At 41.2% G+C, this 16,226-nt stretch overlaps 1 protein-coding gene across 1 annotated transcript in view; it reads right to left on the reverse strand.

Annotated features, from left to right (window-relative positions):
* LOC126234683 (protein MIS12 homolog) overlaps positions 1–16,226 on the reverse strand; it is a 45,594-nt gene that overhangs the window by 20,359 nt on the left and 9,009 nt on the right. The window contains exon 2 of the mRNA XM_049943421.1: positions 4,711–4,871. Within this exon, the coding sequence (XP_049799378.1) occupies positions 4,711–4,871 (161 nt within the window). The remainder of the gene's footprint in view (positions 1–4,710; positions 4,872–16,226) is intronic.

Genomic DNA, 16,226 nt, shown 5'->3' on the forward strand with positions numbered 1-16,226 from the left:
CAGGGAAAAGAGCTAGGCCACCGATTTCCCAACCACCAAACAGAGCATTATATGGCTGTACATGACATGTTGCAAAAGGTAAGTGAATTTGCTCCAGCCCCTGTTTGAGGACATGAAACGCAGGCTGATAATTCTCAGACACAGTGGCTCAAGCACAATGTAGAGTAAAATGTTTGGCGACAGCATCTGGGTCAGTGTAGCGAACACCATTCAGGTAGATACCATATACACCTGTGGGCGACTGGTGTCTACAGAAGCATCAAATCTTTGCCCAAAACTGAAAAGGAGGGGTATGTAGTTTAATGATAGCAACATGTTTCTGTAATTTTATGAGGTCGCAGACCCGAGCACAGAGCCAATTAAAGGCAATGAGGTGCTCCATCGATGGATATTACTTATGGCATTGGACAGCCCACCTGCGATCATTTCTAATGGCCGTGGTGATTTGGGAAGACGACCGTACTGTCATCCGATGGAGGGATCTCAAGGAATGGCAGTTGCTAAGTCTGCTACTGAAAGAATGGCAATGGCTGTGCTCTCACCAACCGCATCAATACCCCCACATGTTGGTGTGATTTTGGTGACGGCAGAGGCAAAGGCATCTTGGTCAACACTTTTGGAGCCCATTTGTGTTGACACCCAGGTGACTGATACTGAGGAAGGGAGGAGACGATCCAAAATCACTGACACAAAGGTTATTATAGGTCCTCCAAAAGATGGAGCGGAAAAGACCAGGGCTGCATATGGAAAGATCAATGGCCAAATAAGATGTGTGAGGGGGTACCAGTATTCAAGAGAAGGACTGAGCTCTGTGCCGAAGTTTCGATAGCTATACCACAGCCAATTTTCAGTAGCTTTACTGCAGCCAGTGGTTGTAGTTTCACCCCAAACAGTGTTGTGGGAATCGAAGTCACCCAAAATGAGAAAGGGTGGGGGAGCTGAGAAATCAATGCAGAAGACATGGTCTGAGACACATCATCATAGAGAGGGCGATATACGTCACAGATGCCAAAATTCAAAGACCATCTCACACGAATAGCCACAGCCTTCAAAGTCTTATCAAGTGGCATGGGTCTGCTGTAGACGGAATCCAGAATGTAGATGCAAACTCCATCCAAGGCCTGAGTTTAAAATAGCCCTGATAGACGCAGAGGGTAGGAGATCGCAATGCTGGAAGCCTAGTTTCCAGAAGGGCAATGCAAATTGGTATTCAGTGGGGATGTGAAGGGATCATGGAGGTAGGTCATGCCCAAGGGTTACCTGCTGCAACTGGGGGGTGGGGTGGGGGTTTATCCAATGCCATAAACGTCACCAGGAACTCTGCCTTGGGTACTGTGGTATTGTCCAGAGAGCTTGATGACACAACAAAGTAGACAATGTGAATTGATACCACAGACATTAGTAAGGGCTTGCTGCAATCTCAAATGAAGACCTCACCCCCATATCAGCACAGTAGTGCCGTTGCACCAGAGGTCAAGTACGCAAGAGCTCAGCCCAGTTTGTGACCTCAGCTACAGCAGTCTCAAATCATAGTGTAGGTCCAAGTTGTTAAGTTTCTGATGAGGTGTGCCTTAGCAAAGTTTTAACATTGTGTCTCAAGAGAACAGTTTGCTAATTAGTGCATCAAATGATGCTTTGCTAGTAAATGACAGTTTTAAATTATCCAGTACTCCTGTGGCAAAGGAGTGTGTCAAAGTTAGGTAAATCTTTTATTCATCTATGTAATTATGTGAATTAATATTCATTTGTTCTAGTTTGATGAGCCTTCTCGCAGAACAATCAAGGAACCACATTTATGGCTGGTCAAAAGTAGTTTCATCTGGTCACAACAGGTACAGAGTCAGAACATGAAGAGTCTCGTGGCACAAGAACCACCTGAACCTTCTCTGTCGAAGTGGGCTTCTTTTTGTCCCACTTCTCACTGGATGGTTTCAGTGTCTGTGACAGTTTGTCTGCCATAGTTTCAGGGACAAAAGGAGGAATATGAAGCCCTACGACCAGCAACCCATGGCTCCTTCAGAGGCTGGCTGGTATCCGGTTGTAGATCAGCAGAATCCTGGGAAGTATCCAGGAGAGGTAACATTGCAGGTCACATCTCTCAGGGTTGTAGTAATTCTTTCCTTCAGAAGAAATTACTGAGACCATGCAAACACCAGTGAAAGGAAGTTTACATTGCTTTATTTGCGAATCATCTGCATGGGTGCCACCAAATCCAAATCGGGGCTCGCCCCACGGGTGCCACCCAGCCACAGCCACCTGGACAGTTAACCATTGCCTGCTATCCCTGCTCACTGCATGGTCAAGCGGTTGCCTCATTGTAGGTACTTGATGAACAACACCCCCCCCCCCCCCCCCTTAAAAAAAACCAACAACATAGGATGGCTACTGTTACTGTGTTGGGTTTATTACTCTATCCAGAAAGGAAGGGTGCAAAGACAGGAAAGAACAAAAGGTGGAAAGTACAAAGTACACTGAAATGTTTGGCCTTCCCAACAAGATTCAGCTAACAATAAAATTTGGAATAGGAATGGTAGGACAAATCCAGCAAAGGGGACCATGTAGTGAAGGATGGGGTGGATGGGGGAGGAGGGATGGTGGAAGGGTGTTTAGGTCACCTATTGTAGAATATTTCCAGTTTTATGCTTTTAGGATTTAGCTCAATAGCCAGTTTATTTAAGAGTGTACTAGTCATCAAGTTTTGGACAGTTCCTGCCTCAGCTTCTATTTATTGCAGACCTCTTTGAAAATAAAAAGAAGTTCCTACAGTTTCCTCGTTATGGCAATAAATATTTTCACTTGTCCATCAAACCCTTTTGCTAGTCTGAGTCAGCAGTGAAAGCTACTATCTCCCCCCCCCCCCCCTTTCTCTCTAAGGGCTGTAATGCACTAGGCAGTCTGGCTGTGGCTGCTAATAAAACAGTGACAGTTCATTGCAGCATGTGCACTAGGAAACCATGATCTCCTGTGTGCGGCAGCTATCAGAGCATGTTTTGTTGCACAGCAGCTGGCTGGCTCCGCACAGTCAGTTGTGAGCAGGTTGTCTTGTGGAGAACATATGTGGCTGCCTTCAGTCTACGCGCACTTGTCGAAGCACACAGATCTGATTTGCATCCCGAAACCAAATTCGCGACGATTCTAGACTGCTTGAAGAATCTGTCCAAATTTCCACTTCTGGAGGGAAGTACAATTTGGCTTCAAATTCATAGTCACCTTTTTCTCACACATAATTACATAAATCCTTCTCGAACATCCACTAGTCGATGAAATATTCTTAATTTATTTACCAGAATGATAACTGTGCATTCTACTGAGACAGTTGGTATTAAAAATTGTTTTGTTGTTTGTTGAACTCCTTCCTCCATATGAATGCATTAAATTTTCAATTATATCAACTGCCTCGCCACAGTGATGGTGTATAGTGCATTGGTACTCCATTGTTTGATATCGAGCTTTTCTGCGATACTAGTAAATTTTAATAGACAAGTTTTTCATGCAAAACTGACTGCTTAAAAATAGATAAGTCACTACACATTCCATATGCTTGCACATCTATGTAAGCCATATGCTTCCTCATCTATTATGTGTAGATATCATCTGCGTCAAATAAAGAAAGTATATCTAAAAACAAAGATGATGTGACTTACCAAACGAAAGTGCTGGCAGGTCGATAGACACACAAACAAACACAAACATACACACAAAATTCTAGCTTTCGCAACCAATGGTTGCTTCGCCAGGAAAGAGGGAAGGAGAGGGAAAGACGAAAGGATGTGGGTTTTAAGGGAGAGGGTAAGGAGTCATTCCAATTCTTTGAATATGTCTGCTTGTGTCTGTATATGTGTGGATGGATATGTGTGTGTGTGCGCGAGTGTATACCTGTCCTTTTTTCCCCCTAAGGTAAGTCTTTCCACTCCCGGGATTGGAACGACTCCTTACCCTCTCCCTTAAAACCCACATCCTTTCGTCTTTCCCTCTCCTTCCCTCTTTCCTGACGAAGCAACCGTTGGTTGCGAAAGCTAGAATTTTGTGTGTATGTTTGTGTTTGTTTGTGTGTCTATCGACCTGCCAGCGCTTTTGTTTGGTAAGTCACATCATCTTTGTTTTTAGATATAAATAAAGTAAAATGAAAGAAAAATTGTTTTTATAATTACATTAAAGTAAGCCTGAATAATGTGGTTTTGGGTTTCTTATGAGACAAAAGGTAAACAATTACAACACCCTCCACATCCATTTCACTCGGCTCATTGGGGATGACTGACCGTTAGCTGTCTGTTCATTCTGGTTAACTCAGCTGGGCTACTGCAGCCTCATTGCCCTGTGAGCTTTAACCCTAATGGTACTCAGGAGATTCCATATTGGACTCATAAACTGCCACAAGGAAGTAATGAACTGCACAAACAGATGACGCATTCTTGAGTAATACTAATTCAATGCCTCGAAAACTCTTTTGGAAACTCTTGTGATAAGTAGTATAATGGTTTAAGAATACGTACAGAAATTAGTTGAGCAGATAAGTTATTTTCTTAACTCTTCCTTACAACAATAATCCACAGTAAAAAATCCAATAATTATATTTCTTTCATCTTTTTATGTTACATCCTAAAGCACATATTCCCACTATTTTCTATTATTAGATAATGACCAGTTTTTCCATTTTTGTTTACCTAATTAAAAAGTCATTTTATAAAGAAAATTAGAAATAGAACACACCTGCAAATCATCACTATGTGCTTGAAGAGCACATTCACACTTACGGATCAACATGTCTGTTGCAGATTTAGCTTCATTTTCATCACATCCCCGTTTCTTTATCAAGGAATCTTGTAAACTTGTTGCATGGCTACTAAAAATATCATTTATGCAGTCCTTCACTGAAATTGCAAAACCACGAGACACATTACAAATTGCACCATATTCATGAAACACAAGAATGTAAACATTTCTTGACAATTTTAATATCTTAGCAAAAACTGTGCTATTAAAGAAAAGCATATTCTCAGGTTAATGAAGGAACCGATGACCTCGCTGTTTCGCCCTCTCCCCCAAATCAACCAATCACATTAATTAAGAAATGGAAAGGTTTGGTTACATCTACATTTTACAAGCTACTTTACAGAATGTTGTGGGATGTATTTTTAGCACCTCTTTCCTGCTCCAGTCATGGAAAGGAAGACTGTAAGCAAGCCTAAATATGAGCCCAATTTTTTTCTGATTTTCCCATTACAGACATTTCGTGAGATGTATGTAGGAGGAAGTAATATATTGCATTAATGTACTCAGAAATTTAGCAGTACACCTCTTTATCAAACACAACTCTCTTGTAATGTCTGCCATTGGAGTTTGATGAGCATTTCCAAAAAGCTCTGCAATTCAAATGGCTCTGAGCACTATGAGATTTAACATCTGAGGTCATCAGTCCCCTAGAACTTAGAACTACTTAAACCTAACTAACCTAATGACATCACACACATCCATGCCCAAGGCAGGATTCGAACCTGCGACCGTAGCGGTTGCGCAGTTCCAGACTGAAGCGCCTAAAACCACTCGGCCACACCAGCTGGCCTCTGCAATTCATCTCCTCTATTAATCCCAGGTAGTAGTGTCTGAGACTGACAAGCAACAGTCACAAATTGGTTAAGTGTTTTGTAAGCCATTTTTTTCTTGAATGAATTACATTTACATATCTTCCCAGGAATAACATCTGCTTTGCCTACAATTTGTTTTCCATGGTTGTTACACTTTAGGCCATTGCACACAGACCTTCCTAGAAGTTTTCATTTGTGCTGTTTACGGTGATTTATACCAAGCAGTAATGGGGTATGCATGTGCAATACCCTACATTCTTTACATTGGGGTCAGCTTCCAATATTTGTGTCAATCCTCAGCATATCTTCCTGCATTAAACTACATGAACTGTTGTCGCATTTTTTTTTTAATATCCAACAGCATTACAGTTATTAAAAATGATGTGCCAAATTCTATCTGCTGATGTGTGAACAGACTCTCCCAATGTATACAACTGATGAAAAGCTCTCACATTTCCAGCTGGATGGTAGTATTCAAATATCTTTTTTAACACTGGCACCTGACTAGAAGCTATAGAGCTTTCATCAAGGAAGAATTGAATTTTCCAAGAGCTTTGTTTGCAGGATCCATACAATTTCTGACTGAAATTTTTACTCTCAGAATAAGCCCTAACAAATAACCATAAAATTTATTTTGTAACAAATTGAAATCAGGAGATCCCAAGTTAAGGGGAGCCGGAACAAGGAAAATGACAAAATTAACAATTTTTGTTTTATTTTCGTTATAAAATTATTTGGAGGTTTCGGAATAAAACAAATAAAGTTTCACCCTTCTAAGTGAATTCTAAGTGTGTTTTTTATCATTGCAAAGTGGACGTGCCGCATAAACGGTTGTAGCGATTTGGTGCATCACCTCTGACGGCACCGCTCGCTGGCTGCAAGCAGGGTATCTTTGCGAAATTACACAGTGTTTTGTTTTCCAACGTTGTATGACTTTATCTCTGTGACAAGTCACTGTTCATATCAGTAAACATAAACGCTATACCATGTGTGTTGACTTGTGGAGTTTGCTTTGTGATGTTTAGCTGTTCAATTTTGCATATTTGACGAATTTTGCTTGTACCTGTTTTAGGTATTTGGTTTGTGGATATCAATATATCTCGTTTCAGCAATCGAGTGTTTAAGAAAAGGCACAATGAGTGGAAGAAGAAATCTTTTGTTGTTTCGTAGGGAGATGCTGCTCAGACTGCTTCACCGACTACTCCAAATGAATGTGATAGAACTTCTCCCAGCAAGAAACTTTGTGACAGCAAAGAAAAATTTGAAAACTATGAAAGTGACAGTAATGATGTGAATGAAATAATTAACATTTCCTTGCTGTCTAATATTTTGAAACATAACATATTATGCCAAGTTTGCAAAGAAAGAGGACTGGAATTGAAAATAACTTCACACATTGGTTTAGCATGTAAAATGTTATTGAAGTGTAACAAATGTGCTGCAGAAGTTTCGTTTTCTAATTCTAACAGTATTCCTCATAGTGGTAATAGTGGAAACAAGGTGTATGATATAAATGTTAGGCTACTGTATGGCTTGCGTTGCATTGGCAAGGGCAGTGCTGCATGGACAATGTTATGTGGAATTATGAACTTGCCAAAACCACCAAACAAGTTTGGTTTTATAATGAATTGGTGGGATCTTCTGCTGAAGACATTGCTCAAGCAACAATGAAGAAATCAGTTGAAGAAGCTGTGACATAATGGGAATTGTAGAGATTTAACTGTTGTTTTAGATGGATCATGGCAATGTTGCTATTCTCTCAAAACATTGTAGATGTAAGGGCAATACCAAGGGCGAACATAGTGAAAGTTGTGAAGCAAATTTTCACGTCACGAGTGGAGCGACGGAAGTAGAGGGAGTGAAAGCAATTTTTTCCAGATCACAGGAGTGGTATAATGTACGATAGACTAACTATCTAGGAGATGGTGGTTCTAAGCGATATAAAGCTGTAGAGGAACTCAAACCTTATGGCAATGAAATTCACATTAAAAAACAGGAGTGCATTTGACATGTGCAGAAGCACATGGGGGCTTGCTTGCGCAAACTAATGCAGACGTTAGGATCCCAGAAGCTTAGTGATGGTAAGACCCTTGGAGGAAGACGAAGGTTGACAGTTGAAGCAATTGATAGATTGCAGAGGTATTATGGGTGTGCAATTAGGCAAAATACAAGAAGCATTGAGCATATGAGGAGAGCAGTATGGGCATTATTTTTTCCTACTGCATCAAAAAATGAGCACCCACAACATGCACTGTGCCCCACAGGTGATGACTCATGGTGTAAGTACCAATCAGGAAAGGAATATGCCCATAAAAACAGTTTGCCAAATGCTGTAATTGACGTAATTAAGCCCATATTCAGAGATTTATCACAGCCAAGTTTATTGGAAAAGTGTTTACATGGGAAAACACAAAATCCAAATGAAAGTGTAAATAATTTAATTTGGATTAGGATTCCGAAAAGCGTGTTAGTACAGATAAAAACATTGCATTTTGGAGTGTATGACATAGTGGCAACATACAATGCAGGAAACGTTATCAAATGTGATGTGCTGAAACGTTTAAGTTCCCAACCAGGACACAACACCATTTCCACAATGTGCCTAGTTGATGAAGAAAGACTGAGAGGTGGACGAAGAAGAGACAAAAGCTTACAACATGCAGCAAAAGAGAAGAAAAGACCAGTGAAAAGGAAACTAACACTGGAGAAAGAAGAGGATTCTGACAATCCATCATATGGGGCAGGAATGTATTAAAAAACTTTGGAAGCCATTTCCTGCAACTTGAAAATTTTCATCTTTGAGGAACATTTTCTCAAAAACTGCTACTAGTATATCAATGAAATTTATACACAACATTGTTTACTTCTTTTCTTTCATTTTTATAACAAATTGTAAAAAAATACTGTATAATTCAAGAGTTATAGAAGAAAAAGTGCAAAATTTTTGAGAAAAAAATAAGCATGTTTAAAAAAAATTGTAAAACAAAAACCAATAAATATTTCTTAACCTGGCATTATAACTTCGTAGAGAAATATTCACTGAACATGTAGTCCAAATTTCAGAGTAATATGTTTAATGGTTTTAGAAAAAAAATGTTCCTTCTATCTGCTAAAATTAACATGGAGGAGATGGATCGTTCCAGTTCCCCTTAAAGTGAAAAAAAGATACTTTCACGAATCAGTGAGTATAAGTCTATGGTTACCTATATAGAATAGGCAAGAAGATAACAAACAAAATTTTAAACTTAGCCTTATTGATCCTTTCGCAATCCTGGGCACCCCAATGTGGCTGGTTACAGTGCCACCACCGAAAGTATCTCGGCCGTTGTTAACCAATGCTTCAATCAATTGTCCATAACCTAGCCTCCCACATTAAAGATACCAACCATTTCCTGCACCGGCTCTCTCCCATCCCCACACCCTTAACTCCCGGATCCCTACTCGTCACTGTAGATGCAACCTCCTTATATACCAACATCCCTCATGTCCATGGCCTTGCAGCGATTGTACAGTACTTCCACTAACACCCCGCAGATTCCAACCCACCACTTAATTCCTCATACAGCTAACCAACTACATCCTAACCCATAACTACTTCCCTTCGAAGGAAAGGTATACAAACAAATTCGTGGCACAGCCATGTGCACCCACGTGCCACCCTCCTATGCCAACCTCTTCATGCGCCACTTACAGGAAACATCCCTAGCTTCCAAAAAGTCCTAACCCCTGGTCTGGTTCAGGTTTATTGATGACATCTTTATAATATGGACCCAAAGCCAGGACACCTTAGCCTCATTCCTCCACAATCTCAACACCTTCTCTCCCATCCACTTAATCTGGTCCTCCTCCACCCATCGTGGCACCTTCCTAGATGCCCATCTCCTCCTCCAGATGGCTCCATCCACACCTCAGTCCACATCAAACCCACCAATCACCAACAGTACCTGCACTTTGACAGGTGACATCCCTTCCACACCAAAAAATCCCTCCCACCATGCAGCCTGGTCAGCCATGGCAGACGCATGTGTAGCAATGAGAACTCGCTCATCCAGTATGCTGAAGGCCTCACAAAGACAACCGATCTCCCATGCCCTATCCACACACACACCTGATCCTCACATCCATTCTAAGAACCAACCACAAATAAGTGCCCTCCTTGGCACCCAATACCACCTGGGACTGGAACAACTGGACCACGTCCTACGTCAGGACTTCGATTATCTATCATCATGCCCTGGAATGAGAGATACCTTACCCAAGATACTTCCATCCCCTCCCGAAGTGGTATTTCGCGGCCCACCCATCCTCAACATCATAGTCCATCACTATGCCACTCCCACCCCATATCTCCTGCCACAGGGATCATTCCCCCGTGGAAGGCCCAGCTGCAAGACCTGTCCTATCCACCATCTCCTACTCCAGTTCTGTCACAGGCTTACCCTACCCCATCTGGGACCGATGCATCTGTGCAAGCAACCATATTGTATACCAGCTCTGCTGCAACCACTGCACAGCATTTTACATTGGTATGACAACCAACCAGCTGTCAACCAGAATGAATGGCCATTGTCAAACTGTTGCCAAAAACAAGGCGGACCACCCAATGGCACAGCATGAAGCAGAATACAACATGTGAGAATCCAAAGGCTGCTTCACAACCCATGCCATCTGAATCCTTCCCACCACCACCAGCTTTTCTGAGCTGCACAAATGGGAGCTATCCTTGCAGCACATGCTTCGCTCCCATAACCTTCCTAGCCTAAACCTAAGGGAACTTGCTGTCCCTCTACCCCCACCAAATAGAGTATTTGTATTTGTGTGTGTGTGTGTGTACACACACACCACCACTTTCCCATAACTTGTGCCCAATGCGTGTCAGATAGTAGTGTGCTGCCATCTCATGCCCTAGTCTGTGAAATCGAGTGCTCAGCCGTCTGCCACATGCCTCCTTTACCTGCATCCCTAGCTAGCCCATGGATGACTCCCCACCCTCCCAAGAGTCGCTTCCCTCCAACCCCCTCTGTGAGGGCACCCGCACCTCATCCCAGTACGCTCACTGAGCGCCAGGAAAGAGCTAGCAGTCGAATCAGCACAATGTAGGGAGACAGGCACGTGTGCGTGTTTCTCCTACAGCTTGAGAAAGGAATTCCATTTGGAAAGCTGTGTGCATCTGACGATGATGCAGTGCTTCTGTCTTTAGGTTAGCCGCCTCTTTCATTCCTACATCTACATCTATGTGATTACTCTGCTATTCACAATAAAGTGCCTGTAATACAGTATTTCAGAGCTTTCTTTCTCATCTCCTCAGATAATCTGCAATCTCTTTCCTGCCACACCTAATAAACAAAAATGTTGTACAACCTTTCTTAGTATTTATTTTAACATATGTAATCACTGATTCTACATGGACTTTAGTCTTACAGATTTCTCCCGTAAAGTGAAATGAATCAAAAATCCAGGACTGTTAGTTACTGGGTAATCTGAGATAGTGACCTCACTGATCTGTTCTATGACGATGCATGTTCTCTGACATCAATGTGGCTAATCTACTTTCTATGATTATTGCATGTAATGCATTTGTGGGGGGAGGGAGTGGGGTTGAACACCAAATGTACTCATCTAACAGAGTAGGCTCTTGCTATAAGCAATGGAGGTAAAGAAATCCAATTCAGGATCTAAGTATTGTCTGAGCAGGACTATCTGTGTTAAATGCTCCATTCAGTTCCAAACCAGAAGCCTGAAGTTGGTTTTAGATACAATGCCGTGGACAGTGAGTTAAGCCATCAAATCTGTGAGGCAAGCTGTTATCACTTCATTCAGCCATCTAAAGGAACAATCATACTGAATGCACACTTGACTTTCTCCCCCCCCCCCCCCCCCCTCCCTATCTGCCAGTTATTTCTTGAGGGGCCCCGTTACCCACCAAATCTTGGAGCCTCCAGTGACAAACGTAACCATTCTCTGTATTTCTCCTGACACAGCAGGACAATCGGCCACAGGCCCAACAAAAAAGGCACAATGTGCTGGTTCATGTGATACAAACAATGGGCAGCACCTTAAATCTGTTGTTAAAGAATAAGGGGACAGCCATGTGGCCAGTACTCACATTTGCCTTCTGCCCAGTGACATGCAAACCCACCATTGTCCGTCATTTATCTTTGACATGAATAATGAAGATCCAGCCAGATCTTGCACATCAATAAGTGCAGCAACATCAGGATTCCTAAAGGATTCCAGAAGCACCAAACCTTGCACTAAATGTAACTGCAGTTCTGGCACTAGCCTTAATCCTACTGACCATGGCAGACATCGGTGCTAGCTGTTTCTCAGCGCTAGACAATTGCCCTTTGGTTCACAAACAACAAGCACAGCCCCAATTTATTTCCTGAAAAGGAGAATACTGTAATAATAAAAATGATGGCACTAACCCAAACAGCTAAAAGCAGACCACGACAACAAGAGATCAAACCGCACTACAAAAAGGCAGCCACTAAGCAAAGAAAATTATTGTGACTGCCATTTTAGTTTTATCACCACCACCAAAATGAAAAGATAGATTAGTTTAAAGTGGCCCCCAAGCAGTCAATAATATTGTGTAATATTACTGAAGTGCTCCTTAGACTGTTCAATAAAATGTACAATTATAGTTCAGAAAGTTTGTGGTAAAGACATTGTTGCCTTGCTAACTAGTCTACTTTGCTGGGAAGGGGAAGGATTCATGGACAAAAAATTGATACAAGGAGCATCAAAGATTCACTAATGAAAACTTGAGAGAACTGAGGTTGAACAGAAAAAAAATCATAGCATTTTACATGTTAATGGCCCAATATTTGATACTTTATACAAAATGGCTGTAACCATGAAAAAAAAAGCCAAATATTCCAATGAAACACAATTCCAAACCAGCACCTATCTATTATGCTACAATTCTGGTGACTGGCAATTCTTTCTATGAGTGGCAATTCTTCCTATGACTGGCCATTCTTTCAGATCAAAGTACTGGAGACAAAGCTATGGAAATATGTCATGCAATAATATGTGCATCAAAGGATTGTATTCGGGTAAGTAATGCGCATGTGGCACCCACACTACTCAACATTGATATTATTGCAATTGGCCATTATCAGAAACTCACAGTCACACTGTCAATGCTTTCAGGTCAGTTGTACATACACTATCAATTCGGCTCACGAGAAGCCGCATGAAGCACACTTACTCCCAAGTGCAGTAATACTACACACACGCACACTGATTTTTACACACATAAAAAACAACAACAACAAACACTACGGTCCTCAGAGACTGCAGCTTGTGACAGACTGTAAGAATATTGTCAATACTACCCACAGATGACACAATATATTTCAACAGATTTTGATGTGGTCAATATTATTGAACAACGTTTCAATCTAAACCCCAAACATTCAACATTATTGCACACCTGGAAAACCTGTCTGATAATGTTGGCTAAGGTCCTCATATGGAGTGCACAGAATTTTACTGATCAAATTCTCACAGTGTTTAAATAACACTTTTTTAATGCTTTCATTTTGTAAACAATGACACAGCAAGCACCCAACTTGGAACAAGAACAGTCCCATTGAAAGTTTCTTTGAAAAAAAAAAAAAAAGTGTGAAGCAGTCTGTAATCTACCTGCTACATCTGGCTTATGGGAATGAAACATGGGTTACATGTATCAGGTAATATAGTTGTATGCAAACAACAGACTTGGGTTGTTAATATTCTGTAAATACACAAGATTTTGTGTAAATTTCGACAACCAGAGAGAATGGGTCAAATGAATCAAAATTTGTAAGACACTTAGAACAGTGCACCATCAATAATAAGACTGGAGAGATAACGGACATGTTGATGTAGCCTCAACAACACTTTCCTGTGCAACTGAAACAGTCACAATATGCAAAGTCAAGTCAAGGAAGAGCCATTAAACAAAATGACAACATGAAAGCACATGTCAATGCGCCTTGCTGGCATCAACGGGTGCAATATCAGAAAATTCAAATAAATTGGAAATTTGATCTGAGATACATAAATAGCATGCTTCAACGAAGATGATGCGTAAAACCAATGGATTCAAATTACATAATGATTACATCGAGTGAGGTGGTTTGGAGTGCCACTGGATACTATGCACATCCTCCACACTTGCATATGAAGGGGGATCTTAACACACTGCGGACAGGTCCTGAGTTTACTCGAGTTTCCCATACGCCATCTGTAGATGCCACCTGCTGTGATATTTTAACCACTTTATCTATTTAAGTGTTTACATCAGAAGTCAATGTATTAAACTTTATTGCCTTCATGTACTTTTTGCTTACTTAGCATTTTGATATGTCAAACAGTACTCTTTAGTCTCGACATTCCTCGTGCTTTCAGAGAAAGTGCTATTCAGGAAATGAACTAATGTGAAATACTTTAGGAGTTTTTTGATGACAATTGCCAGTGACAGTCACCTCACTAGACCTGCAAAGAAATGTAACGTGGCAGCGTTTTCAAGTGATTCCAACAGTAACAATGAAAGTGATTCTGTTCTTGTAAGTGATTCATTCTGTAATAATGAAAACCTGTTTGAGACAGAACCTGAGTCTCACTCGGACACTCTATGACAGCACACGAGTGAGACACTAGCACCGTCTCTAATGTGTTAACACCAACTGCTGCATCCAGGAAGGTTTAGAGTCTGAGGATACTGTCCTCCTTCAGCCAACTGTACATCACATTTCAGCAGAATAATACCAACCTACATGTGCGATGGAAGTGTAAGCCTTCTTGGAAGGATAGCAGCTGAATCTACTTCCTTCACATCCCATTTTGTCTAACATGTATAAAATGTCCAAGATAGGGGTTATCACCAACTTTTTCTTCACAGTTCTCCATTAGCAACTGTTGACAGGCCTTGGGCTGTTGTACAGAATCCAGCTGGGAGGAGATTCAGTAGGAACACATCCAGTCCTATTTTGATTCCATGCTATGACTTTTAAGAGGTTTTAACTGTGGTACATGTTACCCTCGTACCTTACCTAATTATCAGACAGGAATTGTGTAAAATTCTATAGCCTTCAACATTTGTTTATTATTACCAGTGGTGGCTCATGCAAAATTTTAACCATGTGCTACAATATTACAAAAATAAACAGATTGTGTTTCAATGTGCCATCGTGGTAGGCAGACTTAATATTTTTGAGACCTTAGCTTTACCTAATGCAGTAAGATCAAGTATATAGTTTGTATGCTTATAACATCCACTATGCTTTGAATTTCCTCATATATCAGATTTTTTTATACCACCATCTGTAGTGTTTTGACTTGGAGGGTAGTACTCTTAACTGAATATATTAATTTTACATATATAAACTGAAATGTTTAAATATATTTAAATTTTATAATCAAATGTTTACTATTGCGAGGAATTAAAAGAAATGGAAAAAAAGTTGCAGCAGCAAGAGGAATCGAACCAGAACCGATGAATTGCCAGCTGGCGTGCTTTAGCATTGGGTCACGGAACCAATACATAAATATTTCTCAAAAATCTCTCCTACTATACACTTGTACATTTCTTTACATGCAGTTTCGAAGAAAACTACCAATCTGGCACTGTGAATGACAGCACTCAGTGCCAGAAGGGATGACGTCACATTAGAGCACACACATTGAAAGCAGTCAATGGTGTCCCTTCTTTGAGTTGATCATAAGGTCACTGACCATTTCAGCATCAGATATTGGTTTTTAGTTATCACTGAGAGAGTGAAAGGAAAAAGCATTGAAATCATCCAAGCATATGCCCCACAGGTGGGGTGTACAAAAAAGGAGAAGGAGGAATTTGAAGATGACATGCAAAAGCAGCTAAATGGAGGTAATCAGATTATAATAGGGGACCTCAATACACATGTCGGCACAGACAGGAAAGGGTTTGAGGAGATAATGGGACCAGAGGGCTGGGGGAACCGAAATAGAGAAGGAAAATTGTTGCTGGAATTCTGCAAGAGGAATGGGCTGGCGATCGCAAATTCCTGGTACAAGAAGAGAAGTAGCCACAAAATAACTTGGTACAGTGGAGACTGGTCCCAAACTTCAGTAGTAGACTATGTACTAGTGGATAGGCAGATGATGAGCAGCCTCACAGATGTTAAGGTCATTCCATCTGAGGCCTTAGACAGTGACCATCGGCTGTTGGTAGCCACCCTGAGAGAGAAAAAAGATAGGAGGGCAACAGATATACAGGAGAAAAGGTTGAAGACATGGACGCTGAAAGAGGATGAACGGAGGACCCAGTACCAGACACTGATCAGGAAGAAGCTGCCAAAGGAAGATCAGAGAACAGTGGAAGAAGAATGGGGAGATTTTAAGAGGTCTCTAGTTGAGGCAGCTGAGACTGTGTGCGGAAGAACTAGCACAAAGAGGAGAAGTAAGGAAACCCCATGGTGGAACAACATATGTAAAGAGGCAGTACTTCGAAAGAACAAAGCCTTCAGAGAATGGTTCCAGACCCGAACAGAGGAAGCTAGGGTAAAATATAAGGAAAGCAAGAAAGCAGCACAGACCATAGTAAGGGCGGAGAAGAAGAAGTGGATGGAAAAATGGACAAGAATATTAGAAGAGGACAGTGAAGGGAACAAA

The sequence above is a fragment of the Schistocerca nitens genome, chromosome 2 (genome assembly GCF_023898315.1).
Source record: "Schistocerca nitens isolate TAMUIC-IGC-003100 chromosome 2, iqSchNite1.1, whole genome shotgun sequence".
Taxonomy (NCBI): domain Eukaryota; kingdom Metazoa; phylum Arthropoda; class Insecta; order Orthoptera; family Acrididae; genus Schistocerca; species Schistocerca nitens.